At 36.8% G+C, this 25,859-nt stretch overlaps 6 protein-coding genes across 8 annotated transcripts in view; 2 read left to right on the top strand and 4 right to left on the bottom strand.

Annotated features, from left to right (window-relative positions):
- Positions 1–2,194, top strand: part of LOC111781775 (DNA-damage-repair/toleration protein DRT111, chloroplastic-like) — a 5,105-nt gene extending 2,911 nt beyond the window's left edge. Inside the window, exon 2 of the mRNA XM_023662468.1 lies at positions 1,359–2,194. Coding sequence (XP_023518236.1) covers positions 1,359–1,655 — 297 coding nt within the window. The 3' untranslated portion in view covers positions 1,656–2,194. The remainder of the gene's footprint in view (positions 1–1,358) is intronic.
- A 2,044-nt stretch (positions 2,195–4,238) lies between these two features.
- LOC111781776 (homeobox-leucine zipper protein ATHB-14) lies at positions 4,239–9,658 on the bottom strand. The gene is made up of 18 exons (XM_023662469.1): positions 8,708–9,658; positions 8,082–8,241; positions 7,867–7,982; positions 7,685–7,775; positions 7,516–7,611; positions 7,320–7,433; positions 7,153–7,236; positions 6,906–7,061; positions 6,743–6,817; positions 6,553–6,659; positions 6,279–6,465; positions 6,007–6,195; positions 5,848–5,931; positions 5,632–5,766; positions 5,220–5,545; positions 4,945–5,056; positions 4,704–4,853; positions 4,239–4,620 (listed from the first exon to the last, which is right to left on the bottom strand). Exons 1-18 carry the CDS (start codon positions 8,917–8,919, stop codon positions 4,474–4,476), a joined length of 2,541 nt encoding a protein of 846 aa, XP_023518237.1. The 5' UTR covers positions 8,920–9,658; the 3' UTR covers positions 4,239–4,473.
- A 3,334-nt stretch (positions 9,659–12,992) lies between these two features.
- LOC111781777 (nuclear transcription factor Y subunit A-7-like) lies at positions 12,993–16,227 on the bottom strand. Of its 2 annotated transcripts, XM_023662470.1 has the most exons (7): positions 15,848–16,227; positions 15,077–15,131; positions 14,395–14,537; positions 14,193–14,294; positions 13,762–13,926; positions 13,514–13,625; positions 12,993–13,413 (listed from the first exon to the last, which is right to left on the bottom strand). In XM_023662470.1, the coding sequence occupies exons 2-7, from the start codon at positions 15,102–15,104 to the stop codon at positions 13,340–13,342; spliced, it is 624 nt and encodes a 207-aa protein (XP_023518238.1). In that variant the 5' UTR covers positions 15,105–15,131; positions 15,848–16,227; the 3' UTR covers positions 12,993–13,339. The 2 variants fall into 2 exon arrangements, with proteins under 2 accessions (XP_023518238.1, XP_023518239.1); XM_023662471.1 differs by having other exon boundaries at positions 12,993–13,625; positions 15,848–16,225.
- A 504-nt stretch (positions 16,228–16,731) lies between these two features.
- Positions 16,732–20,246, top strand: LOC111781778 (ADP-ribosylation factor GTPase-activating protein AGD12-like). 2 transcript variants are annotated; one of them, XM_023662472.1, is made up of 9 exons: positions 16,732–16,991; positions 17,595–17,688; positions 17,775–17,856; positions 17,961–18,036; positions 18,320–18,483; positions 18,826–18,958; positions 19,179–19,304; positions 19,429–19,524; positions 19,716–20,246. In XM_023662472.1, the coding sequence occupies exons 2-9, from the start codon at positions 17,664–17,666 to the stop codon at positions 19,995–19,997; spliced, it is 984 nt and encodes a 327-aa protein (XP_023518240.1). In that variant the 5' UTR covers positions 16,732–16,991; positions 17,595–17,663; the 3' UTR covers positions 19,998–20,246. The 2 variants fall into 2 exon arrangements, with proteins under 2 accessions (XP_023518240.1, XP_023518242.1); XM_023662474.1 differs by having other exon boundaries at positions 17,599–17,688.
- Positions 20,247–20,607: 361 nt separating this feature from the next.
- On the bottom strand, positions 20,608–21,541 carry LOC111781779. Its single transcript, XM_023662475.1, has one exon. The coding sequence runs from the start codon at positions 21,263–21,265 to the stop codon at positions 20,855–20,857; it is 411 nt and encodes a 136-aa protein (XP_023518243.1). The 5' UTR covers positions 21,266–21,541; the 3' UTR covers positions 20,608–20,854.
- A 1,080-nt stretch (positions 21,542–22,621) lies between these two features.
- On the bottom strand, positions 22,622–23,602 carry LOC111781720 (caffeoylshikimate esterase-like). Its single transcript, XM_023662407.1, has one exon. It carries the CDS (start codon positions 23,600–23,602, stop codon positions 22,622–22,624), a length of 981 nt encoding a protein of 326 aa, XP_023518175.1.
- Between the last annotated feature and the right edge of the window lie 2,257 nt (positions 23,603–25,859).

Genomic DNA, 25,859 nt, shown 5'->3' on the forward strand with positions numbered 1-25,859 from the left:
GGGGGGGGTGAGATGTTTACCTGGATGGTTTCCTTCCTACTTGCATACTTTCTTCAATTGCCCCATTCCTCAGTTTTGTTCTACGATCACAAAAACAAGAGAGAAAAGAAAAGAAGCTTTTTTAATGATTAGGGGACAAGCATATATTTTTGTTGGCACTGAGCATTTTGAGCATGAAGGTAAAGAGGTCCTAGGTACTTCTAGAGCATGAGTTGATTTCAAGTTTCCTATAAGAGGTAAGGTACTAGCTTTCTGGTTTTCTTATGGCTCTTATTCGTGTAACAGTGTTATTCCTTTTAACAACTACAGCTTAAATTCCCTCCTATGTAATCCCTTTGGATGGTGTTTTCTCCCTCTTGTNAAAAAAAAAAAAAAAAAAAAAAAAAAAAAAAAAAAAAAAAAAAAAAAAAAAAAAAAAAAAAAAAAAAAAAAAAAAAAAAAAAAAGAAGAAGAAGAAAGAAAGAAAGAAGGACAGAAAGAAATAAGCATCATTTCATGTTTGATCAAAGAGGTTATTTCAACGCCTTATGTGAACGTGAGAGACCACTATTTGTAAATAGCATGTAGAATTTCATGACAAACTAATATGGCGGAGCTTGTAAATATAGAAGAAAAAACAATATATATATTTTAGATTATTACTTGGTTTAAGAATCGTCTAATACGTGTTTGATCCCTCCCTCACTTTACCTTAGTAACTACTTATATAAATGTGAATCTAGGTTATGTTTTAATGTCATTACTATCATAGTGGGTTAATCTTTTAATCTTTCATTTATGTTTGGGTTGCTTTTGAGTTTGGTATTTTCTTCTGTTTATAATTGTAATGGAATGTACGACCTATAATCGCTTGTAATATGAGGGTTAGAGGCGGTTGGGAGGAATAACAGTGTGTAAGCTGATGAGTGAGAAAAATGAAGGGAGAGAACAGGCCTCTCTTACCTGCACTTGGAATTGATTTATTAGAATAGGAGAAACGAGAAAGACTAGATTAATGTTTCTTTAACTGTTAAGACCAATTTTAAATTAAAGAAAGTCAATATTAATTGAGGGAGGGATTCATCGTTATGTTAAAAAAAGTATCTGACCTGAAGGATTATTTTCTGTTTCACCAAGACTCAGTTTCAGTTGATAGATCACATCACATGTGAATATGGCACACTGTATTTATGTATAAAGCCAACAAACAATTTTATCCTCCAGGATATCTAAATGAGAAGTTTTGATGATTGAACTTGAAGCATTTTTCATTTTAAAGAAAACCTTACACTTTTCTTCAGACGGTAAAAGCATATGATTTGTGGTTTTTTCCTGAAGAGAATGATGAGAATGGCTGCCTTGTTTAATTTTTCTTGAAGGTGGGTCCTGGTGAGGTGGATGACGAGCTAGAGGAGGAAGTAGGATCAGAGTGTGCGAAGTATGGGACAGTAACACGGGTTCTAATATTTGAGATTACAGAACCCAATTTTCCAGTGGACGAGGCTGTTCGTATTTTTGTGCAGTTTGAAAGATCAGAAGAAACAACGAAGGCTTTGGTTGATCTTGATGGTCGGTACTTTGGTGGAAGGGTAGTTCGAGCTACATTTTATGATGAGGAAAGGTTCGGTAAGAATGAATTAGCTCCAATGCCCGGTGAAGTCCCTGGATTTACATGAAACCCAAGAATTGAAGAACGCGAGACATGCTCATTCTGCGGTGATGAAGCTATGATCAATTTGGATTGGATTGTGCATTAACTTTCCTGTTGTCAAGAGATTTGCCCACGATGTCGTTGACTGAATGAAGCCCAGGAATGGAATTGTTGAACCGATCTTATTAGCTAGTGCAGATTGTTCTAGTCAAATAGTTACAAAGAAGCATATTTACCTGCTCCTGTTAATTGAATACAAGATTCTAATTTCTATGGCATTTGGTCAAAAATTGGGTCTCTTTGCAGGCATTATGAGAATTTCTTGTTTATCTTGGGACTGGACTGAAGGAAGTATTATGCACATGGTAAAGAGAAAAACCATCCAAGATAAACCTTTGGCGAGTTCCATTTTTGTTGATTTTCAGATCGTTGAGTAAAATTTTGTAGTGTTCCAAGCGTCTGTGTATAAATAAAAGCCTGGCAAGTTTATCTTGTTTGCTTTCTCTTCGCTTCGTTGGTTGTCTTGAACAATAGTTTCAACTAAGACTAGTTTGATTTGACTGACACAGAGAGACTAACAACTCTATTTGGATGGACAGCACGTTGTGATGAAGATGAGCGTTCTGTTGGGCTGCAGGTGGATTATCATTGGGCTTTTACAGTAATTTTAGGTAAAGAAATCCATGAGTCATGATTCGTGTCTATGGTTATAAATGAATATTTGATTTATTTTTTTAAGAAAAGAATGCTATCTTTGTAAATTCATTAATAATATGTGATAAAGGTAGAATGAAATAGTCATTTCTACAATTCTAGACATATGCAATCTTTTTTCAACACTATAGAGTGCACGATTTTGGGTGCAATTTAGACTTAAGCGAGACAGTTGATGTCTTGTTACCTCTAGGCTTTACCATTTTAGGGCTTTGAAATTGAAAATAAGACATCCTAAGTTATTGATCTAAAAAGGAAAAATAAGAAAAAGAAAGAATAAAGGGGATTATAATAGATGCTAAAATGGATTGGAGTAGTCAAATCTGAATTAAATGGGGGAACTGGAAGGGTTATTTGAAAAACCCTATGGATTATAGAGTCTGAGGAAGATGATATCTTTAAACCCTAAGAAAATCTGAGAAACAGCAGCAATTCCAGAGAAAGGATCCCCAAATGAATTGCAAACCCTAATCCCACTCTGAGATTCTCTCTCTACCACACTTTTCTATGGGGTTTTGAGACTTTGCACTTTAATGCCTTCTTTTCCTTTGGGGCTGGGGCTGGGGCTGGTGCAGGTAGTGCCATTGTAGGGACAATCGCCCTTGAAAATGGTGTCCATGAATACAACCAAATTACACCTTTGAAAACCCCCCATCTCCTTTTCCAACGCTTCGAACCTCAATATCTATGCATATTTTTAAAGTTCGTGGAGAAAATGAACCTAAATTTGGGACTAAAATTTTAATTTAACCCTTTGTTTTTTTGTTTTTAATTTACATTGAACAAATCAATAAGCAAACCCAGATACTACCAAAATCAGGAAGAAGAAAAGGCCGAGAGAGAGAGAGAGAGAGAGGGGAATCAATGGCTTTAAATTAAGTCTGCACCAAAAAGATAGGGAAAAGATTTTGTTTAGTTAATTTAAAAATAAATTATTATTATTATTTTTTTTTTGGAGAAACAAACAAACAAAAAAAAAACAGCACAGACAAAGACTGGCAGCAGTCTCGAAATTACAGTTCACAGTACCTTTGGCACTCATCCTTTTACCGCCCCTCCCTCTTTTCTTTAACTATATCAGTAAAAAAAGATAAACATGATACCAAAATGAGAGGAGGCAAAAACCACTCCATCAGACAATGGTAAAGAAATGAGTTGGAAAAAGTAAGAAACTGTGAAGAGAAAGTAATATGAAAAATTAAAGTGTGATTAGACCTTCCAAAATCCCATTTTTGTTTGGTTACAGAGAAACTAGAAAGGAAAAACAGGAATAGCCAAAACAGGTATGATCCTGGTGTGGGCTGCTGCTCTGTTTCAAAGATGATGATTATATTATAGGATAGGTGGGATGGACTGATTTTACATCCACCCTACCCCTTCTGTCATCAAATATAGTGTGTAGTTATGACTTGTGAAATGAAAGAGGGAGCTCTGCTTAGCTCACCTTCACCTACCTGTCTGTGTGCATCTGAAGCTGAAGCTCAACTCCTTTCTGCTTCTCTTCTTCTCCATTTATGAGTTTTCTGTCAAATACTGTTGGGTTTGTTAACCCTTTAACTCCCCATTACTTGTTCTTTTACTTGCTTTGCTTCACTGCCCTTTTCCTCTCCAACAGGTTTCTTACTGTCTCATCTGTTCAAGAGCTTTTGTTGGGTTAAGAATTTGTGCCTTTTAGCTTTAATCTATTGTATTGTCTTCTCAGTTAGTCTATCTGCTGCTACAGTATTAAACTTCAATCTAATAAACATGTTTTACACTTTGTATGTGTAGTAGTGTGTTCATATTTTTACTTGGGCTTCAGATTTTTTATACATGAACCTTTTGTCAGATTTCTTCTTTGGATAGTCCCCTACTGAATCCTACAAAATGAAGCAGATGTAGCTATAAAGATAAATGATCCTTCAGCAGAAGACGTAGCTATCATATTAGAAGCATATAATAGAGTTCATGAAATGAAAGACTTTAAGACATGGGTGTCTAAGTTTGAAACAAAAGGGTCCATCCAAGTACCTAAACATTTGTTTTTCCAACAAAAAGAGGAAGAAAAAGCAAAAAGTCCTGCAGTCAACCAAAGGCATTATATGTCTAAGTTGAAATTACAATCCCACTTAGAGTCATGTCCTTCGCCATCACACAAAAGACCAGTTTATGAACATGAAAGCCAGACAGTGATTGGAATCATCATCATTTAGAACCTTCCAGGCAACGCCTTGCTCGTAAGAAATAGGTCGACCCATACTCGATACGCAAATGCCAGATGGCAGATTTGTGAATCCCTGCAATGGCAAAAAAAATGTATGTAAGATATTCCTAATCTGTAGGATAGAAGAAACCATGATTAAAATCAAACCATGCTTACCTGCTGCATTATTTTGGGGAATTCAGAACAGAGGATCTTCCGACCCGCTTCGTCGAGAATTTTGTCGAGCATTATATCTTGCAGGCCAACAAGAGTGGTTTCAAGCATGTCCAGACCGGCCTGGTTGGCAAAGGTGAACACAGCAGATGCCTGCAATGAAAATTTCCCAAACATGTTAGCTTTCCAGGGCAGTTCCGTGGCTGTTATGTAGTTGGGTTTTTAGGGTGGAAACATTGATTACGTTGGCTTTGACGGAGCAACACATGATTGCATCCGAGTGGTGCCAGAGCTGCTTCAACATGGCATCCCCAGACTGGGAATCGGCTTGAAGGAGCTCAGCTCCAACATGGATCCTGAAACACAAAACTGTTGTAAGTTGACCTATTTGGGGCAGGGGAGGAGTTCTTCATACATAGATCAGATTTGATACTATAAACCATACATATGAAGAATAATAAGCCTGGTTTTTATGAGGAACATAAAAGTCGAAGACTCGAGTGGATAATGTATACATGCCTGTAGCTTCGGCAAATCCATCGAGCCAAAGTAAGAGCTTCAGGAGAACCAGGAAGGGGTTTTATTCCAATATTGGAACTCAACTGTGATGGGGCAATGGCCATAGCAACCCTCTGAACAGACCCCACAACGCTACGAACATATTGTCGAGCCATAGCAGCCACATTTTCCTGTAAGTGATTCTCATAAGTGAACTGGAAGGCAATAGTCAAGACCGACCGGAGGTTGTAGGTGCTCAAATCAGCTTCACCACCAGAGCGTGCACCGTTGGCACCGACTTCAAGAGTAGAAGCCAAATCCAATGTTCGATTAGCAGTGGGCTCATCCTGCAATATGGGGGAAACATAGCCAAGGAAAGCAAATTAACTTATGATTTTAAAAGGGGATGTGTCCAATAAATACAGAAACAGACCGTTTTTGGATCCAGGGGTATGACACGAAAACCAGAAGGAAGTAATGGAGCATCATCGGCAAAAGATTCATCTATAGGCGCAAACACAAGCTGAGCACAAGCTCCAACTGCATTCTCATCAACTCCATTACAGAGCTGCCATGAAGAAGAAAACACATCACGAGAGAAAAACATCGCATTCGATAAGATCCAACTTACACATTGTAATAAACTAACCTGCAATAAGTACATATCTCGTCCAGCCAAAGCAACATCTTCAGGGGAGAATGCAAGGCCCTCCAGCCGAACCACCTCCAGAAACTGTACAAAGACGACGCTATATTTATAGTAAAAGGAAAACCTGCAGGAATTTCTCTGATAGGTAGGAATCATTACCTCTTCGTGCTCGACAGTGTGAGCAAGAGGCAAAATAACCTGGCTGCTAGGGAAACCACCTGGCCTTGCGCATGGAACAGCATATGGACTGGCTTTTAAACTCGCGGCAGAGTAGGCATCAACTCCATAATCAGCCCATTCAGATCGATGCTCCCTCAAGAAACGAATAAGCAAAGCAGGGGGAACATTCTGTAGACGAGTAGACGAATTAAGATTGAAACCAAGTACTTCCGAGTAGAAGAGTAGACGCATAAAGTCAACCAAATACACACCTGAAGCAACATTGATGCTTTTGCACACATCACTCCACCAAAAGAGGGATACATAGACGTTTTATACTGTGACCCAGGTAACTTGTTTGCTGATGAGTTTATGACAATTGTCACATCCTCCAAACCATCGCTGCTCATAGCTGACCAACCATCATCCGCAAACCCATTAACAGCGTCGTTGAAACCCCTAAAGACCATTTTAGGATTAGAACTAAATCACCAAGGACTATTTTCTCCATAGTAAATAAACCAGTTATGTTCATGCAAACACAACCTGCAGAGTTTCTGACCGAACGTTCGTAATACAGCTGGTTGACGTCCCCCACTATATTGGATCTCTCCACTAGTCTCTTGTGCAATTTGTCTAATGTGACGCAATGCCTGTAAGACGAATTTGTCCCACACAGTAAGAACAGATATGATTTGCTTGTCAAGAGAATGAAACATCATGGGACAATTCTTACAGCGATCGTCATTTTCTGAGCAAGGATCTTGGATGACTCATAAAGCGGTCTAAGAACTTCAGGGACACTCCAAACCTACAGATGAACAGAAGGAAGATGAAAAAAAAAGTGTATAAACAATAAAAAAAAACATGCTGATTGAATACTTTAGTTGAAAGCTCACATCCAAATCAATGTGGTCAACAATGTGAATAATAGATCCACCACCCTCGCATGCTCGTATTAGATAACCACTAGGAAGCATTTCAGCTCTCACAAAAGTAGATGGCGGAGGCCCTGCTGGACCACCACTTGAAGTAGTTAATGACCTTTCACAGACCTGCAAATTAATCCAAAACAACAGTTGCAATCAGGGCTCACCATATCCAAATGAAAAACAAGTGTTTCAAAGTTATGATGAATAAATCTACCACTAGACTGCCATCTTCTAAACTTGTTGTATATCTCATGGTCCAGAAGTCACGTGCAGCTGCTAATGTCGTTGGAGCGTAAGTCTAACGAGGAAAAACGATGGAATTAGAAACGGTAGAATGAAAAATTAACCATGAAAGTGAGAGAAAGAAAAGTATTAGGTAACCTGCATATATATGAGCTCTATTGTTCCCCCATTTCCAGTAGGGATTACACTTAAAACATTAAGACAGCGACAGTCACGATACCATGAAAGGCGATCTTTGAGAATTTCGGCAACCTGCATCAATCAAATTTCAGGTTCATTATGCTCACACAAGAAAGTTGCCACGATCAAACCATCATCTTCAAACAGCAAGTACCTTCATTGGCTCTAGACTAACAAGACCACAGGCTCGCGCTGCTACCCCACTGCAGTTGCGGGAAACAGCAACGATTCCAATAGAATCCGGACCAGGCTGTGCAAATTAGACATTTAGTCATTAAGAACGTTAAGTAAACCTTGACCCCAATCATTCAAAGAGAACTTACCTTCATCCCAATCATCTGGACCCAGTCGACAGCAGTTCCTGTAGCCTTGGAAAGGAACTCTGCCAGGGTCTCCTCGGCTATTGCAAGAAGACTACGGCACCCAATTCATAAAAGCACTTTAAATATTAGAATGCTGAAGAAAAAAGTAGTGCGATATGCAGCAAGATGATAAACATACTGACCCAGCTGGGTTGTTTGCATCCCTATTAGAATGCTGAGGATTTGGGTTTTGCTGTTGTTGGGGCTGACCGCTCATGACTACAGACTCACAGCTATTGTCTGTAGTCGTCCCAGATGTCTGTTCATCAGAAAAGAAGAGCTAAGATTAAGAAATAGCAATCATAATAGCACATTAGTTAAAGACAAAGATGAAGGTCATAGTTCTAAAAGGGATTACACTATGCAGTTGCTGGCGCATAAATCCATTCTCATACACTAAATGGGACACCTGCTTCTGTAAACGGTCATTCTCCTCCATCAATAACTTGTTCATCGCAGACAACTTTCGGTTTACGCTCTGGAGGCGAGAAGATTCCTTCCTCTGCTTCTCCCGGCATCTAACAGAGAATAATGGAAAAAAGGAACTGTGAAATTGTTTTGGCACTGGTGCAGTAAGAAGTTTAATTGGAGATGATGTGCAGTAAGAACTGTGAATAATGGAAAACTTGCGGCTTGGAGACAATATTAGAAAACTAACCAGAAGGTTATATAGTTTTAGTTCAAATCCAAACAATTAAAGACAGTAGTCAAGCACTTGAATGAACTTTAACCCCAAAGCACAGAAGTTCTATGGACAAAAGTGGTTATTTTCAATCAAAAGCATCACTTCCTTACAAACCCATCTCCCATAGCTATTCAACTCCTTGCCCAGATGTACCACAAGCTCATACCCCAAAACCAAAACTAATGACAGTATTGCAGATAGCAAAAACAAACAAACAAAAACACTTAGTACATGTTTTCTGAAAGAGAGATTATCGTTCTGAAAAGAAAAGAGAATAGAAGCAACAAATAGAATAATACCTGCGGTTTTGAAACCAAACTTTGATCTGTTTGGGCTCAATATTAGAAAGGATTGGGCACTCTCTAATGAGCTGCTGCCTTCTAAGAGAACTGGGCTTTGGACATTCTGCATAGACTCTCTCTAATGCCTCAACTTGTTCAGGTGTATACCGTACGTATTTGCTTGTATCCATCTGTTGGTTTGATGAGTCTTTGTGCATTACAAGCGCCATGAACCTTTTGAAACGAACTGGAACAAAGGAAGATTCAAAACCCACCAAAAAGAAAGCCTCAAGGACTGAAATTTTTTGACTGAGAAAAAAGGGAAGTTAGCAGCAAAATGGGATTTGAGGGTCGTCTTGGTCTTCTTCTTGAGCTGTGTTGGTGTTGGTGTTGTTAGTGTTTTTACCGGGCAGGCTCTCTCCTCCAAGAGAGCCTCCTCTCTCCTTCATCAGTTAGTGCTCTGCTTCTTCCTCAAAGCACACAGGTTGAAGAAGAGCATGAACAGAGTCCTCTGCTCTTTATCACACAAAAACATCAATTTCGAGGAAAAAAGAAAATCCAAAACCAAAACCCACAGAAAGAAAAGCAAAAGACGTGGACAGAGAAAGTATTATAAACACAAGAAAACAAATATCCAATGGCAATCCAAAAGCCAGGTGGCTAATTCCTCTTCCCAACTTTCTCTCCCTCTCTCTCTCTCTCTCTCTCTCTCTGGGTTTTTCTGCAAACAAATAAAAATTGAAAATCCCACTGAGTGATGTGAAAATTCAAAAGAAAAGAAAAGAAAAAGAAGGATTAATGGAGAGTAGGCAGTGTCAGAGAGAGGCTGAGAGGGGCATTTGTTTTATTTAAAGCCTGTCCCATAAACTCAGAAGGCCACAGAGGAAGAACGGTTCTTTTGAATAATGGGTTCTGTTCTTCATCTTCATTTCTCAATCTCTAAGAAAAAAAAAAAAACTAATTCTATTGTTATGTATCTGAAAGAGAAGAGGAGTTTATTAGGTGAATACGAAGTAGCGGAGAGGGAAAGTGGCCAAAATTATTACCTTTGGCCTTTGGACTTTTGCCAACTTTATCTTTGGCATTATTCACTATCATTTCTGTTTTTGTGCTATTTTCTTAACTGGCTAATCTTTTACATTCAACAATACCTAAAGATTTGGTCTTTTAGATCCATGTTGGTGTTTCTAACTCTAGCATTTTAGGTATACCTCCTCCATTTTTTGTCATACAATTTGTTCCCAATCACTTCACCTTCTTATAGCGGTTTTAGTAAGTTTAGTTTCTTTGGGTTTGCAATTACTCGTGTGCATGCACTTTGAGATGGTTGTATCTCCCAGAAGCTAAAGCTGAATAAGTTGCAACGTTCATGATCTTAGATCAATCCAGTTCAACTAATTCTACTTTCGAATCCTCTATAAACTTGTCAAACCAACAACCAATTAAATATCTTTAGCTAGCTAAGAGTACTAGGCACGATATCCAAATATATGCGTATGTATGCTCAAAGTCAATGAAAGAAAGTGGTAATAAAGGAAGCAACTTTACAAATAGCTATGAACACAAGCAGTAAAAAAATGATTTATCTTCTAAATAGAGGAAGAAAGAGGTCCCAATTTCATTAGTGGAATGGTCATGGAACACTATCAATAGTCCTCTTTAACTAAAGAACTTGTTTAAGCATGAAAAATGGTTTTAAGATTTGGAAGAATGGATAGGAATCTATTGAAAAAAAGTAAGGGCTATGGGCTATATAGTGTCTTCAAAGCAATTTGGTTTAGGGTTTAGGATTAAATTGATTACTACTTTCAAAATTTACAACACTTCAGTGCTATCATTTCTTAGGCAGCACTACTTTTTATTGTAGAAACTCTACCCCTACAATATATATAGGGAGAGAGAGAAGTTGTTTTAAAAAATGGTGTAAAGCAACCGGTTAAAATCCCATAAATGCAGAGGAGACCTGTACATGTATTTAACTAGTTGAGTTGTGTTTAGATTGCTTCGACCCAACTAAACCTTAGTTCCTTCCTTCACTCCGGTGGCTGATATTATGACAAAAGGCCATAATTCTGGTGCTAAGCTTTTAGATGTTTGCAGCCCAAGCTCTGTTTTTTGTTCCAAAAAAGAGAGAAAGAGCATAGCTTTAGGAAAGTTTTAGTCTTATCAAGAGAATCTATCAGAGTGAAGAGAGAATCCAAGTTAAAATCTTTGCTCACTGACCAAAAATAAAGGCTAAGATTTCACACAAAGAAGACAGTGTCCAGAAGAGCCAATTAGAGGCATAACCCTTTTGTTAATTATTGCTTTTATCTTCAATATCCAACCACTCCCCGCATTAAATATTTGTGATATTAAATATTTGTTAAGTTTATAATGCATCATATTGTTAAAAAGTGTGTTGAAGCTAATGGGTAATGATTGATTGTGTTGTTATGAGAGTTTGGGGCATGCAATAATGTTTTACAATTCCCTTGTGGGACACTTTTTCTTTATTCTAAACTTTGTTTTTAATTTAATCACAATCATATGGTTAATTAACAGCATAAAGCAGCTGGATAGCCATTGCCCCAACTGTTCATACAAGCCATTTATATGCTGAAACCAAATAGCTTTCCAGAGGAAAATCATGCTTGAATCTTCATTTTGAGGTCAAAATTTCAAAAGATGAGTTTCTTAGAATCTGGGTTGATTTAGTTTTATGTGTTTGATCTTACTTTCATACCCTTTGCTCAAAAGAACAAAAGTAATTGACTTAGAGGTTGACATTTTAGTACAAAGGGTTTTGATATCTGTAAAGCATCCAAGGTTTTGATGTGTTGAAGATAAGTTAGAGTAGTGGGGTTATGATGGGAATTGAGGGAGAGATGAGTCAATGGCTATGCAGACTCTCTCTTGCTGTTTTCTTGTCTCCTTGCCTACATATCATTCATCATCAAACCCCTCCTTTCTCTGTTTCTCTCCATTTTAACTTTAATAACTTTTACTTTTGTTTTGGAAGAGATGAGGCCAAACCCACTAAAAAAGAAACTAAAAGTTCAAGAGAAGGGTTGTTTTCGTGTCTCCTTTCGCTACTTACTCGTGTTTTTTTTAGACGAATAACTTGACTCAAGAGTGAATTTTCGCTAAAAAGAAAGCCTTAGGATGCAAAATTTAAACTTTGGGGTCGACACATTCTGTCATGCACCAAAAGGAGTAGGGTCCTTGATTCATATATATGTGTGTATATATATATTGAAGATGAAAACCCCACCTTCTTTATCCTAAAATTTGTGCCTTTGCTTGCATTTTACACCTTGCTTTCTCTGTCATGTATGCATGATAAGTGATGGAGACGAAGAATCCCAACTTTAGGGGAATACTCATGTGAAGCAAAATGCCAAAAACTGTTGTATTTTTGCTCTTCATTATGGCTTTGCTATCACATAATACATCCCAATTATGATTTGGAGTAATCATGAAGTTTGAGACTTTTGCATTTAAATATACGTTTTTTTAACAGTTCTGGTTTTAAAATCTTCTGAAAAAGGGATTAGTGGGTGGCCACTAGTGCATGAAATTGCAATTGCCTCCGTCCTTAAAGCTCTCATGCATTATAATAACAACCTTTGAGGATCTTAATACATTATTCGTGTTAGAACGATTCATAACAACACTTTACTTTGTTATTACACATAACATGAGAGGAGAAGAAAGGTAGTGGAGATTTGAAAAGAAAGTGTTTGATTTCCAAGGAATGCAAGGAATGGGGGTTTGACAGGGACTCCACACAATCTGCATAGGACACCACCTAACACTCTTGGAACAAAAGTGGCTCAGATTTCAATAGCAAACCCTCTGTAATATGGGTTTGCTTTGTACACGTGAACCAACCCACATTACATTTCATTTCTATATTTAATTCTTCACAAACCTGTATGAATGAAAAGATTCTCACCTTTTTCTCCCTTTTGAGAGACCCTATCCTCCTGCAAACACTTGAAAGAAACGACAAAACAAGGTTCAACAACGGGTTAACATATTACTATTTTACTTCTGCCTTTTCCTTTGCTACTTCAATGCAGGAACAAGCACATACGAGTAAGTTCACAAACTCTGTTTGCATAAAACATGTGATACTTAATGAATGTTGACTAGAAAAGGGTAAAATCCAACCAAAATACAGAGTATTTGATGGAAATGAAGAATGGGAACTGCAAGTGAGCAACTTAAATTGAATAATAGTAGCAAGACATGGACAGAGCAGACCAGTCCCAGAAGACGTTCAGGTTAGTTTCCTGCAGTGTGTAATATAAACAAAAGATACCAATTCACCTTCTCGTTATTTACAGGTTCAAAACTTCCCCAAGACTGACATGGAGATGCTGTATAAGACCAAAAGCTACCAATATACAATATGTTCTTGGGGATCATTACAACTAAAATGGCAAAGGAAAAGTGTTTACGATGAATTATGTTCTTGGGGATCATTACAACCAAAAGCTACCACTTCACTTATTCTTGAGATGGGGAGAAACATAAATAGAACAATCAGCTTACTCACTTCAGTATTGACGATGAATTATCCTGCATACTTTTGCCTGCTACATTTTGGATCCTCCCTAAGTAACAGCTACTGAAACCTATATGCTAGAATGCTGCTAGTATAGACTAAGGATGAAGTATTACTAACACAACTGAAGCTGGTATTGGGACTTCAATTTCCTTACAATTGCTGGCATGCGCTGTTCATCATTCACCAACAATGCCTCAGGCATCAGTTCTCTGAAGAAGCTAGATCACTTCTATCAGAATTAAGATTTATATTGGGATGTGATTTATCACCTGACGCCACTTCATTTTGTTGATTCTCATTTTTATTTGATTTGAGAAACCGTCCACCACAACCCCTAGCTCTCCTCAACGCATGCAAATGTCGAGATTCATGCAAGTATGGCTGCACAATATACAGAAACTAAAGAACGAAGCAACATGAAAGGAAAAGCAAACCAAAAACAAAAGCAATTTGATAGCTTCTGCTACCATTAAAGGAAGTGGAGGACTACCACCACTAAATATTAGTGCTTGCATACCTTCCTAGACTTCAGAGCTTTATTTTCTGATTCAGCCTTTGCACGGGACTGTCTACGTCGCAAAATGCCATGATACTGCTTAGCATTCACAAAAACAGGCTCCTCAACTGCATCTGTTGGCAAAGGAACACCAGCTTGCTGAATTCCCATCAACTGCAGATGGACCTATATGAGCAATAAACAAGGACTCAAGTAACGACTAGAAAATGTAAAAATTATATAAAAGAAGTCATAAATCATATTGAAAAACAGCCTGATAAATTAAGATTCATTCAAGTTGATGTCCGCATTCATAAAGGCTGTTCATTCTTTAGGTTCAAGAAAGCCATTCCCCTTGTATCAATTCTCACCAACAAACTCATCAACTTGATACCTCTATGGAAAATGTTGGCCAAATTATCAAAATTATTGAAGGAGGACAAATTACTTACCATAGGTTGCCCACCATAGGGCTGTGGAGGATACGGTTGAGCATCATAAGGAGAAAAGATGCTTCTAAAATAAGGATCTGGATATGGATAAGCAGGGGGTGCCTTCAGCAGAGAAGTCCCACAAATCCAAATTAGTCAAATAAGCTTTAAAAAAGTAGTTGCCAACGAAAAAGTAAAACTAAAAACTAGATTCTCCTAGTACCAAAGCATGTTCTGCTCCAACTTGTAGAGGTGTTAAATACTGATTTGAGGCTGTGATGCCGGGTTGATTTAGTCCATTAATGACTGATGAAGAATGATTCTGAGATTCAGAGTACTTTTGCAGCTTATCAGCCTCACCATTATCTGAACAACCAGTTTCCAAAGCAATATTTATCTAGGCCCAGTTGGAGTAAAAAGACAATATTGTAATATCACAAAGCAATCAGTCGAGCTCAGTAAACTCTATTGAGCCGCAGAAGTGACCATCAAATGTAACCTATAATATCAGTACATATAAAAAAAACATTAAAAAATGGATGGAGACGATATTCACGTGGAAAAGTGGAGCTCACATAAGGAGCCCATGGTATGTCCCAAAAGAACGCTTTAAAGACTATAGTCTGAACAAAACAGATGCTGTATGGAAAGTAATTAATGCAAGCAAACATAGCAAGTCTTCTTTTGGTCGTTCTACTTTTCCTTGTCAGAATACAAAATACCAACCAACAAAGTCCTGGCTTTCAATTGCAAAATGCAACTTCTGATAGAACTAAGCTAAGTGTGGGGGAAATAGCATTGTTCTCTCTCTATTTCAGCGAATGATTTAACATATCCTACACTGAAATGTAACTAGAATATAAAGTAAGCACCATAACATAGGAATACAAGTCTGGTCAAGTTACCAGAATAATCGTGGACAGAAGAAGTCATCGGGTTGTAGTGAACACCACGTGAAACCTGATATCAAGGCCAACAAATTTGTCAGCTTAATGAAATTGGGAGAGTTTGCATGGATACGGAATTGATGCAAGGGATAATGCATATAAAAGAGAAATAATTATTATTTTTTTTACTTTTTTAAAAATTAAAAATAAAAATAAAAGGTGTGAACGGTGACAAGAACCATAAACCTTCATATGAGGCCCCAGAAGTCAACTGCATTTGAAGTTTCCTTCAACAGCAATTAGCAATTACTGGTATTTAGGATGCAAAGCATAAGAGCAATATGTAATCAATCCGACACGAGATCAACCAAATGATTGGTAAATATGGATTATTAACTTCAGTCCTCTAGTGGTCGACAAGGTAAGTGTACAGCAATCAGATGAGATTGACGTACATAACATGTACTTTTGGCCCCCATTTTGCCAGACAATTCAGAGTCGTCTCAGTACTCCAATGGCTTCTGCCTTTCTGGGTAATTACCCAACAAACCAGGATACATATATGATCATTAAACAGAAAAACGGGACTTCAGCCCGTACTATCATAATCCAATAACTGGCTTCAAGCAATTCACTCGACATAAAAGAAACAGATTATAGAAAAAACAATCGGGCAGGCTAACCAAGAAAGAACAACCCACGAAACCAACAAAATCTGAATTCGAAAAGAGAAATTGAAAAAGAAGAAACCCAAAATCCATGAGTAGGGTTTCGAAATGCGAAGCACACCTGGAAAGCGGGAATTCTGTCTGCTGAAGCTGATGACTGTGAGTTTTGTAGCCGTTTTTTCGTCTTCTGTGTTTCTTCTTGATTTCTTAGTTTGAGGAAAGGGGACAGCTGAAGCTTAGAATACAATTTCTAGAATCCTGCCGCGTGTCTGAGCGGCCATGACTATGAGAATGGGGCGGGCAGTTCGGGCAGAGGGAATGCGGTGACCGAGATGATGAGCTGGCCAATTTAGACCATGGGTATCTTAGCTGGTAGATACCCATTGTCGGAGATAGGTCCCTGCCGGCTGCCACTCAAATTCCCCAAAAAAGCTCAAATATTTAATCTGCAACTTTGTTCTTGGAATCTTCTGGTCTTAGTTTTCCTTCGCAACTTTGACTCTGTCAGATCTTTGATCTTATTTTGAATTAGTGTTTGTTTGTTTGTAGATTTCAACTCTCAACATTTAAATGTCAAACCTATATTAAATATGAATGGTCTTTCTTTGATAAACAGGGATTATTTGATTTATCAAACCCTTCCGGAAATAATAAGGTTTTAAAATATGGATAACGTTCAAGGTCGTTGAATTTGACAACTTTGAAAAAAAAAAAATCAAAAGCAGAAAAATCAGATAATTAACTCAAAAATTAAATATTTGACAAAAAAACAAAAAACAGCAGACATTTATATATGTATATATGCACCATATATAAACAAGCAAAATATGGAAAATACTGCCTAATTTGTTTTTCCTACTANTTTTTTTTTTTTTTTTTTTTTTTTTTTTTGAAGGTTAGTCGTTTGAAACAATACCAGGAAGCAACGTGGCTTTTGAAATTCTGATGGGCGACCACGACCACCCCAAATTGAATAATTCATATCTCATTATAAATTTTTAAATCCAAAAATAATAAACGAAAAAAGGAGCCAATAATTCATATCCATTCCATCTCCCTCTAGTTACAAACCGCCCCTTCTCCCCACCCCCAACAAAAAACAAAAAAAAAAAAATTGAAGGAAAAAAAAAGAGGGTGGAAGAGAAGAGTTCTGCAAATTTCAATCACCCACATCAACAGGGTATTGAAGATTCAGATTTTCCGGCCCATTCCCTTTTTTTCTCCATCTCTCATCGACGATTTTGTTCAACAACCGATCTCACTGGGTATTTATCATGGATTTCTACTCCAATCTTTTATTTACTGCACGCCTCGATCATTGGGAATTTCAAAATCTGAGTTTCGAATATGTTTCGTTTCCATTTTCGTTTTCTGGGTTCTTCCTTTCAATTCTGCCCATCTGCACCAATCATGTTTGTTTGGGTATAGATGTTGATTCAACTTGTTTTGTTATTTTGGGATGCCTACCCGTTTCCTGATAGCGATTCGTTGTTATTGGCAACTTTTGACCTTATTTGTATATGTATGTATCGACCACATTGTTCATGCTTGAATGCGAAGGGGATATGGTTTTCAGGCGTTTTCTTTGTCTTTTGGTTTATGTTTCCACCCGATGGTGTCCCAAAGTTTGTTTGTTTTAGAGATGAAGGAAACTTTAGGGGGAAAAAATTGAAATATGAAATCAATTCTGGCTGCTAAGTTTTCTTGTCATTGGAATGAGCCATTTGGGTTTCCCTTTGCTGCTGGCAACCTCGTTTTGAACTAAATGATATCATTTAATGCGTATTGGTATGTCTATGTTGATTCAGAGTACAAGGGGACTTTAGGATTTAATTTTTGTTTTCTTTTTTTTTGTCAATTTATCGAAGGCAGCTTGTGGAACCATAGGATTTTTTGGATGATCCTTGATTGCTGGTTGAGCAAAGAATAATCGTGCAATGGAACTTGGAAGGCCTGGCTCAGGTGGTATCCTCACTGAAATTGGAGAATCAAACTATATATTTGTGTGGCTTGGAAAATAATGTTATGCCTTTTCTTGTCTTGTTCAGGCAAAAGAAGATTAAGGGACCTATTGCTTCAAAAGGATAATCGCTTCTGTGCAGATTGTCGAGCTTTAGATCCTAGATGGGCGTAAGTTTTGTTCAAACGATTGCGCAATAGAATGAATGTTATACACTTCTGGAGAGCTATGAGCTACTTGTTAAGGATAACACTTGGGAGGATGCTTTTTGCAGGTCATCAAATATTGGAGTTTTTATATGCTTGAAATGCTGTGGTGTTCACAGAAGCCTTGGTTCACATATATCAAAGGTGAATAGTGAAGTTGGATATTGTTATCATCGACATGGTTTTATGCATTGTTCTCTTTATAAATTCCATTGAAGACAATAACATATTTAGGTTCGAAAGATTAGTTACTGGATTCAGAACTAGACCCATAGACCACATTAGTGAGATGGATGGTCCTTTTTTGTTCGACATCCAAGGATTTCATCTAAAATGTCTTGTACCTCAAAGATGTTTCTTGCTCATAAGTTGTGATGATCTATCTCAACTCTAATTGCGGACGACTTTGGTTATTGATTTGGACCAGGTGTTATCAGTGACGTTGGATGAATGGAATGATGATGAAATTGATGCCATGATAGAAATTGGAGGGAATAATTCAGCGAATGCGATTTATGAAGCCTTTATTCCTGAGGGATATTCAAAGCCTGGACCGGATGCCACCCATGAACAACGTTCAAAATTCATTCGGTTAGACATGATTTAGTAACTGTGAAATGTATCCATGTTAAGGGTCTTTTGTTCTTAATTCATCTTCTCCCTAGCCATGCACTAATTAAGTTTAAGAATGAACGCTTATTATATTTGCTCTTTGTTTCTGACCTTTTGTGATATTATTTTATATCTGATCCTTTGTAGTTCCTTAAACAATTAGCACATTACTTTGTTTTGAGTGCTGACAGTGGATTAGCAGGCGTTGAATTGAATAGGCAATAGTCAACTATGAGTAAAATTTCCAAGAGAAACGATTCAATGAATGGTCACTTACATGAATTTGACACTTTTTGTGGTCTCTATAATTTTTTTTTACAGGTCCAAATATGAACTTCAAGAATTTCTGAAACCGAGCTTGAGAATTTTATCGAACTCCGACAAAAACAATGTCCAAGCAAACTTTGCTTCAAAGGTCATGAACAGTTTTCGTTCAAATTCTTCACAAAAATCAGTGAGTCCTCGCTATACCTTTTCTCCATTATTTTTCCTTTCAAAACTGCACCCTTCATGCTTGCTTACCATATAAACATTTTCAGGGCATATGGGAAATACTTTCTAATGTGGAAGTGTAAATTATTAGTTTTCGACTGATAAATGATGATCATCCAGCCTACAATGTACCCTTTTCGATTTCATATTTACTAAAACTCTGCTATCTCTGAAATTTAAAGCATTTGCAGAAGGGTATGGTAGAGTTTCTTGGATTATTGAAGGTGAAAGTGATTAAAGGGACAAACTTAGCTATCAGGGATATGATGTCGAGCGATCCTTATGTAGTCTTGACTCTTGGCCAACAGGTTAGTAGTTTTCTTGCAAACAAGCTCTTTGTGCCTGATGTTCATCTATTTGTAGATTACTGCCATAGATTTTGATTGTTCTATTTGATGTAGATGATAACATTATGCTGTTTTTTTCTTTTAGACTGTCCAGACAGGTATAATCAGGAGCAACTTGAATCCTGTGTGGAATGAGGAACTGATGCTATCTGTACCTCAATCTTTTGGAACCTTAAAGTTGGTATGTCTTTCTAAAACTCTTTGCACTTGGTCTCCCTTTTTAAACCAAGCATACTAATCTTAATATAACCACAGAAGTTTGTTTCCCATTCATTAGTTTACTGACCATCTTGTATGAGATTGTTTTATTCAGTATCCAACATCTACTGCTATGGTTATTTACAATTATCTATACTTGTCACCACATTGCAGCAAGTATACGACTATGACACGTTTACAGCAGACGACATAATGGGAGAAGCAGAAATTGATCTCCAGCCCTTGATAACATCAGCAATGGCATTTGGGGATGCTGGAATGTTTTCTAACATGCAAATTGGAAAATGGCTGAAATCACACGATAATGCTCTCATAGGCGATAGCACCGTTAATATTGTGGATGGGAAGGTAAAGCAAGAGATATCACTCCAGCTGCAGAATGTGGAATCAGGAGAACTAGATCTAGAGCTAGAATGGATGCCTCTTGGACAATAGGTAAATATAAATCCCAAATCCCTCCCAGTTTTATTGAAACAAGAGTGTTAGTTTTCACATGGTTTGTCCTTGTTCTAACCTCTAAATGTTCAATGCATCTCCATGTCATTTGATAGTTTGGAAAGCATTGGAGTTCAAACTAACTTAAGGCTACTACACTCCAGATTTTCAATATTCTTGTTTACTATATGAGCCCTTTGATTCCTTCAATTTATAAATATATGGTGTCAGCCACATTCTTTTTGTTCACTTTTCATTCAAAGCTGGAGTAACCAGTACCAAATAAAATACTGCACACTCTAATCAATGTTCATCTCGCAAGACAATCTTTCTTAAACACTTAAATCAATGTTCATCTGGAAAAAGAAAGTAATAAATGATCAAATAGAATAATAGCTCAAAATGTTTCCAACAATAATTGGGTAAGCTGTTCTAATCATCTTAATATCAAATCTTATCACATTTCTTTGAAACACTTCTCAATATCCCCAGGTCCCCACGGGTTTTCATGCTTACATGTAAAATTACATTGAGAATATTATTTTCTTATGGAAGAGGCAAACACGCAAAGGAATAACATAATCAAAACTTTAAAGAATTTCCTTTTTTTTCTTTTTTTTATTTATTGATATCGACAAATTATTGATACATGAGCATACAGATTCCCAACATACAATCAATGCCAATAAAATTGTCTAATTTCGTAATTAAAATGACATCTCATACAGTAAGGAAAATTTGGAACTGGGAAATATCACTATTTCAAAAGCTATAACAGTATGACTCTTGGCTAAGACAGCTAGATTCTTGGTGTAAACCGTAATGGTATTATCACAATTGTTGATGATATCTTATCTTTATTTGTGATTACTGTTGTTAGAAGAGAGCGGCAATGATCTTTGATTTTTGACCTTAAAAATGTAGTATAACGTAGAACCGACTAATAAAGTGACACCTGTTATTCCACAAGCCGCCGTCGCCACCAATAGTGCATTTCTAAGTCGTTTATCTCCACCGTCACGGTGGGTCCACCATCCCGGCGCCTCGCTGGAATTCATCGCCTTCGGCAACGGCAATGCCACTTCCGGCGTCGGCGACGAAGTTCCTCCGAAGAACGACCGCATCTCCGGCGACGATTTGTCTCCCGCTGCCGGAGGGCTCTGAAACTCCAGACCATGCTCCGACGGCCGAATCTCCAGCGCCGCCGCGATTGCGACGATAAACAGCAAATACACGGCCATCGCTGCCATTGATTTGATAGTAATCATCGGCGCTGATTCCTCGACCACGAAGCGAGCTGTGCGTCTCGATTTGCTTCGTTCTTCTTCCTCGATTGTGTTTAGAGTACTATAACGCGGAAAAAACTTGTGAATTAGGCAATGGAAGAAAGGGGAAAGAGTGATTCAGAGTGTTAAGAACAATCGTGGGACGAAGATTGGATTTGGCGTAAAGGGGAAGCAAACGAACGCGCTTTATAATCTCTCACTTTTTTCGCAAACCTTTATATCTCTGTTTGGTTCTCAGGAAAAAGTTTGGGCAGACGCTGTGAGCTTTCCGGGCAAATTACATTTTTTTTTCTCCACATATATAATTTAAAAATTTTGCAACCGCAATTTTATTTAATTATTATCTAATCCTTTATTATTTTTTTATTTTATTTTATTTAGATCAATGAGAATTTAAATCTCACTTACTGTTCTATTTAATTATAAAGTATAAATATATGGTTGACTTAATTAAAAATATTATAAAGACATGCTGTTATTGACTCACTCGACTATATCCCTCTAATAATTTCAATTCAACTATAGATGACTTTACAGTTAACAAAATATATATATATATATATATATATTATTAATCTTGTAAAATATAAAATTTTAAATTATGTTTAATCTATTGATCGAAAGTTTAGATTTTAGAATCAACAGTGATGTATAACGGTGTAAGTCAAGGTTCATAGACGTTGGACCATGCTATTTCATATCATCCTCACTGTCAAATATCTTCATATTCCCATTGATTTAGACCTTTCATTTTAACCAACTTTTCAACTATACTTTCACCATCCACATTCAATGATGTACTTTAATTAACGACACCCCTTAACAATTTTATTTTAATTTAATTTAACATTATTATATGTAATAGTTCAAGCACATAGCAGATATTCTTTCTGAGCTGATTTTTCCTTAAAGTTTTAAAATGCATGTTAGAGAGAAGTTTCAAGAAATGCTCTGTTTCCCTCTTCCACCTATTATAATTTAAATGTCTCGATATTTTCATGTATTTCTTGTCACATGCTCATGTTACCTACTTGTCGTGTATAAAATTGAAGGTTACTATACCCACAAACCAAAACAAATTCACTTGACAGGTTTTGTACTCACTCATGTTTTATGAAATTTTTTCTAAAAGATCAGGAGCCATAAAAAGGAAAATCCGAAAAATATATTTTTTTTTTTTGTTTGTTGCCAATAAACATATAAATTTGACAAAATAAAAATTTACCCAAATAATAAAACATTTAAAATCATCTATCAAAGAAAGAACAACAAATTACGAATATTTATTTAGGGTTCTTCAACTGACCTCCAAACTTTTTATTATTATTATTATTATTTTCACTTTTTGATCGTCTTCTTCTCGTTCTTGGCCTTCTCTGCCCTATCCACCAACCAGTTAAATATGGTGCCATAGACAAGCTCCACATTCTCCTTCGGCTCGCCGATCAACTGGTGCCACGTTCCGGGATAAACCTTCAACGTCTTGTCCTCACTCGCCGCCGATTCGAACACAAATCTCGCCGACCGGCTGTCGCAAACAACGTCCTCTTCCCCATGAACCATCAGCATCGGAATCCTAATTTCATGGCAGTTCGTCTTTATGTACTTGCAGACTCGAAGAAACTCCAATGCCGTCGCCATCGGCGGTTTTCCCGAGAATCGCCGATTGGGGTTTCTAGCCACCAATCTCCTCTTCCACTCCTCTTTGTACGATTTACCCGCGAGCGGTTTCGATACGACCAATCGCAGTGACGGCGCTAAAGACGCCGCTAATGGAAGAAGCTTCTCCAATGGCCAAATCGGTTTGAATTTCGCCGATATTCCACACATGGAGCCGTTTAACACGATTCCATTCCAAACCTCCATTTGCTTCAGGGCAATAAGCATCGAAATTGCGCCGCCTAGTGATTCTCCATAGAGAAAGGCCGGGAGGGTGGGATTCTGTTCTCGAACAGAGTCGAAAAACAGAGTGCAATCAAGAACGAGGAGTTCAATATCCGGGATATAACCAGGGGAGCCTTCGGAGCGGCCATGACCTTCAAGATCCAGAGAGCAAACAAGGAACCCATATTTGGCTATGGCGACAGCAGTGAGCTCGAAGATCCATCCGCTGTCAGAGGAGTAGCCATGGACCATGGCTACAACCCCTTTGAGCTCTCCGTCTGCAGCAGGGCGCCATGATTGAGTGAAGATTTTCATCTTCTGGGCATTGAGGATGAAGCTTTCATAGTGAGTAACTTTGTGTTTCTTGTAGAATTCTTCTCTTGTTAGGCCTCCATAGGGGCTGTTTTCGTTGGCCTCGTTTATTGGGTGTGACATTTTTAACAACAGAGGGAGTGATGAAGAAGATAAGTAGGGATATGTATATATATATATATATGTGTGAATTTGGTTTCAATGAGTGTGCGTAAACGTTTTGGTCGAGTTTTCAAGGGACAACGACATTGAAGCATGACGTGGGTCGAGCAGCATCAGAACATACCAAAATTTAGTGTGAACAAAAGAACCAACTAAACATGTAACTGTCTCTAATCACAATAAACTTCCATTTTTTCCCTTTCTTTTTCATTTAAACTATAATTATCTGTCTCTTTCTCGACCCATTCTCGACTTTATTGGTTAAATGTATTAGTGAGAATAACAAGAGTGCTAGAAAAAGTATACTTTCTATGGTCGTGTTAATGTTAAACAATATTGAACCAAAGAGAAGAGTCGGTGAACGAATATGATACGAACTTAATAAGTATTAGTCAAAAGTTTAAGTAGAATTTGTGTATACCTATAGGAACATAGAGGAGTGGATATTTTTAGGTTGATTTGTGTATTAAGCAATTTATGGGGTTGTCTAACCTAAGCTACACATACCCACTTGTGGCCTACGTGGCGTATGAATGCCACCTGTCATTTCCTATTTAATATTCAATTTGTTTCTGATGTGTATTTAATTTTCATTTATTCTGGAAGGCTGTGATATCCCAGTGAGTGGTTTGCTGCCCAACTACTAATTAATCGTATATTTTTATATTATTATTATTATAATTATCACGTAGTTTAATGTGAAGAGATAAAGTGACAGCCAATCAAACGCAATAAAGGCCGAAGATATGTGGTCTTACAAAATAACAATTTTTATACTTGGATATTTATCATACACATATTTTTATTTCTTTCATGAAAAAGAAACTAATTTTTTAATATTTTAGTTATTTCCGGTATATATTATATTAACAACTAGAATATCATACGACATCAAATATCAACCATTCGCATATCACAATGCCTAAGGGTGTTCCAATCTGCAAACCAAATTAATTTGAATTGAATAATATGAGTGGTTCGGTCATCGGATGATATGAATACTCTATATATTAGATTTTAATTGGGATAGTTTTAAAAGAAAATGGCAAGTGGATAATAATTTTTGATAATATAAATGAATTAATTGGTTGTAGGGTGTAAGATAGGATAATGAATAGTTAATTATGATTATTGAGTATTATTAAGAAATGTGAAAATGACCATAAATAAGGGTTTTTCATGATGGTCTACTTTATAGACAAACCAAATAGAAATCCCACTTTGTCACACCCTATTTATTTATTTATTTATTTATTTATTTATTTAAAAAAGTGAGGCCCAGTAGTGGTTTTGTATTTATTTATTTAAAAGAGTGAGGCCCAGTGGTTCTCCAACCACTCCTATTGAATCAATTATTAATATGGACCGAAGGACCCAACACAAATTGAAGGATTAATAAAGTATGAACATAATTGTTGCTTTGCAACTAAGCAATTTCACTTTTCTTTTCTCTCTTTTTCAAAGTTTTTTTAGGCTTAGAGGGATTTGGAATTTTTTCAATAGGATTGGGTTGAATCTCGTATGCCCACTAGACTTCGGATTGGCTCAACTCGAGCTAAGGTGGGATTATGAGCTTTTGGCGCTTCATGGCTAAATTTCATAATGGATTTATCTATGCTTCTATTTACTTGAATTTGATATAATTGGCTAAATTCATATTTGTACATTTTCGACTAAATAGGTTACAGTAGCCTTGATCACATTAAGTAGGTTGACGCGGTTTTTTTTCTAAACCTTCATGAACATTGTTGTATTATCCTCGAATCTTGGTTCATCGTTTGAAATAAGATAAATTGATTTTGAGAGGTTAATCTACAAACTCAATTGTAAACTATCTTCTTTCAGAGTTGACTCTTCCAAAATTCAAGGCTTTTAAAAAGCTTGGCTAATAATCCCAATTTCTTTCCTAAAAAAACAGAACTTATAAATAGAAATAGTACAGAAATAAAAGTCCAAGTCACACTATCTACAATTATATTTAAAATATATATATATATATATATGAGTAAAAAAAAAAAAAAAGCTTATTTTTAGTAAATAATTAAACCTTTTATTTATTATTATTATTGAGAAATTCAAACTTCGACTAAATGAGCATAATTTATTTTTTTACTCCTTAATATATTAAAATCAAATTTAAAGTAGTAACCATAAACTTCTTAATCCATCTTGGTAGAAGGAAAATATCAATTTAAAAAAAAAAAAAAAAAAAAAAAAA

Source organism: Cucurbita pepo, chromosome LG19, assembly GCF_002806865.2.
Source record: "Cucurbita pepo subsp. pepo cultivar mu-cu-16 chromosome LG19, ASM280686v2, whole genome shotgun sequence".
In the NCBI taxonomy this organism is placed as follows: Eukaryota; Viridiplantae; Streptophyta; class Magnoliopsida; order Cucurbitales; family Cucurbitaceae; genus Cucurbita; species Cucurbita pepo.

Coding starts and splice junctions, on each gene's coding strand:
- LOC111781776 (XM_023662469.1), bottom strand. CDS start 8,919: ATGGCGCTTGTAATGCACAAAGACTCATCAAACCAACAGATGGATACA. Junction 5,932..6,006: donor ACACTGTCGAGCACGAAGAG/GTAATGATTCCT, acceptor GTCTTTGTACAG/TTTCTGGAGGTGGTTCGGCT. Junction 5,767..5,847: donor GAGATATGTACTTATTGCAG/GTTAGTTTATTA, acceptor TCTTCATGGCAG/CTCTGTAATGGAGTTGATGA.
- LOC111781777 (XM_023662470.1), bottom strand. CDS start 15,104: ATGACTTCTTCTGTCCACGATTATTCTG. Junction 13,927..14,192: donor CCTATGGTGGGCAACCTATG/GTAAGTAATTTG, acceptor TTGCTCATATAG/GTCCATCTGCAGTTGATGGG. Junction 13,626..13,761: donor AAGCTCTGAAGTCTAGGAAG/GTATGCAAGCAC, acceptor TATATTGTGCAG/CCATACTTGCATGAATCTCG.
- LOC111781778 (XM_023662472.1), top strand. CDS start 17,664: ATGGAACTTGGAAGGCCTGGCTCAG. Junction 17,689..17,774: donor ACTTGGAAGGCCTGGCTCAG/GTGGTATCCTCA, acceptor TGTCTTGTTCAG/GCAAAAGAAGATTAAGGGAC. Junction 18,959..19,178: donor CAAATTCTTCACAAAAATCA/GTGAGTCCTCGC, acceptor TGAAATTTAAAG/CATTTGCAGAAGGGTATGGT.
- LOC111781779 (XM_023662475.1), bottom strand. CDS start 21,265: ATGATTACTATCAAATCAATGGCAGCGATGGCCGTGTATTTGCTGTTT.
- LOC111781720 (XM_023662407.1), bottom strand. CDS start 23,602: ATGTCACACCCAATAAACGAGGCCAACGAAAACAGCCCCTATGGAGGC.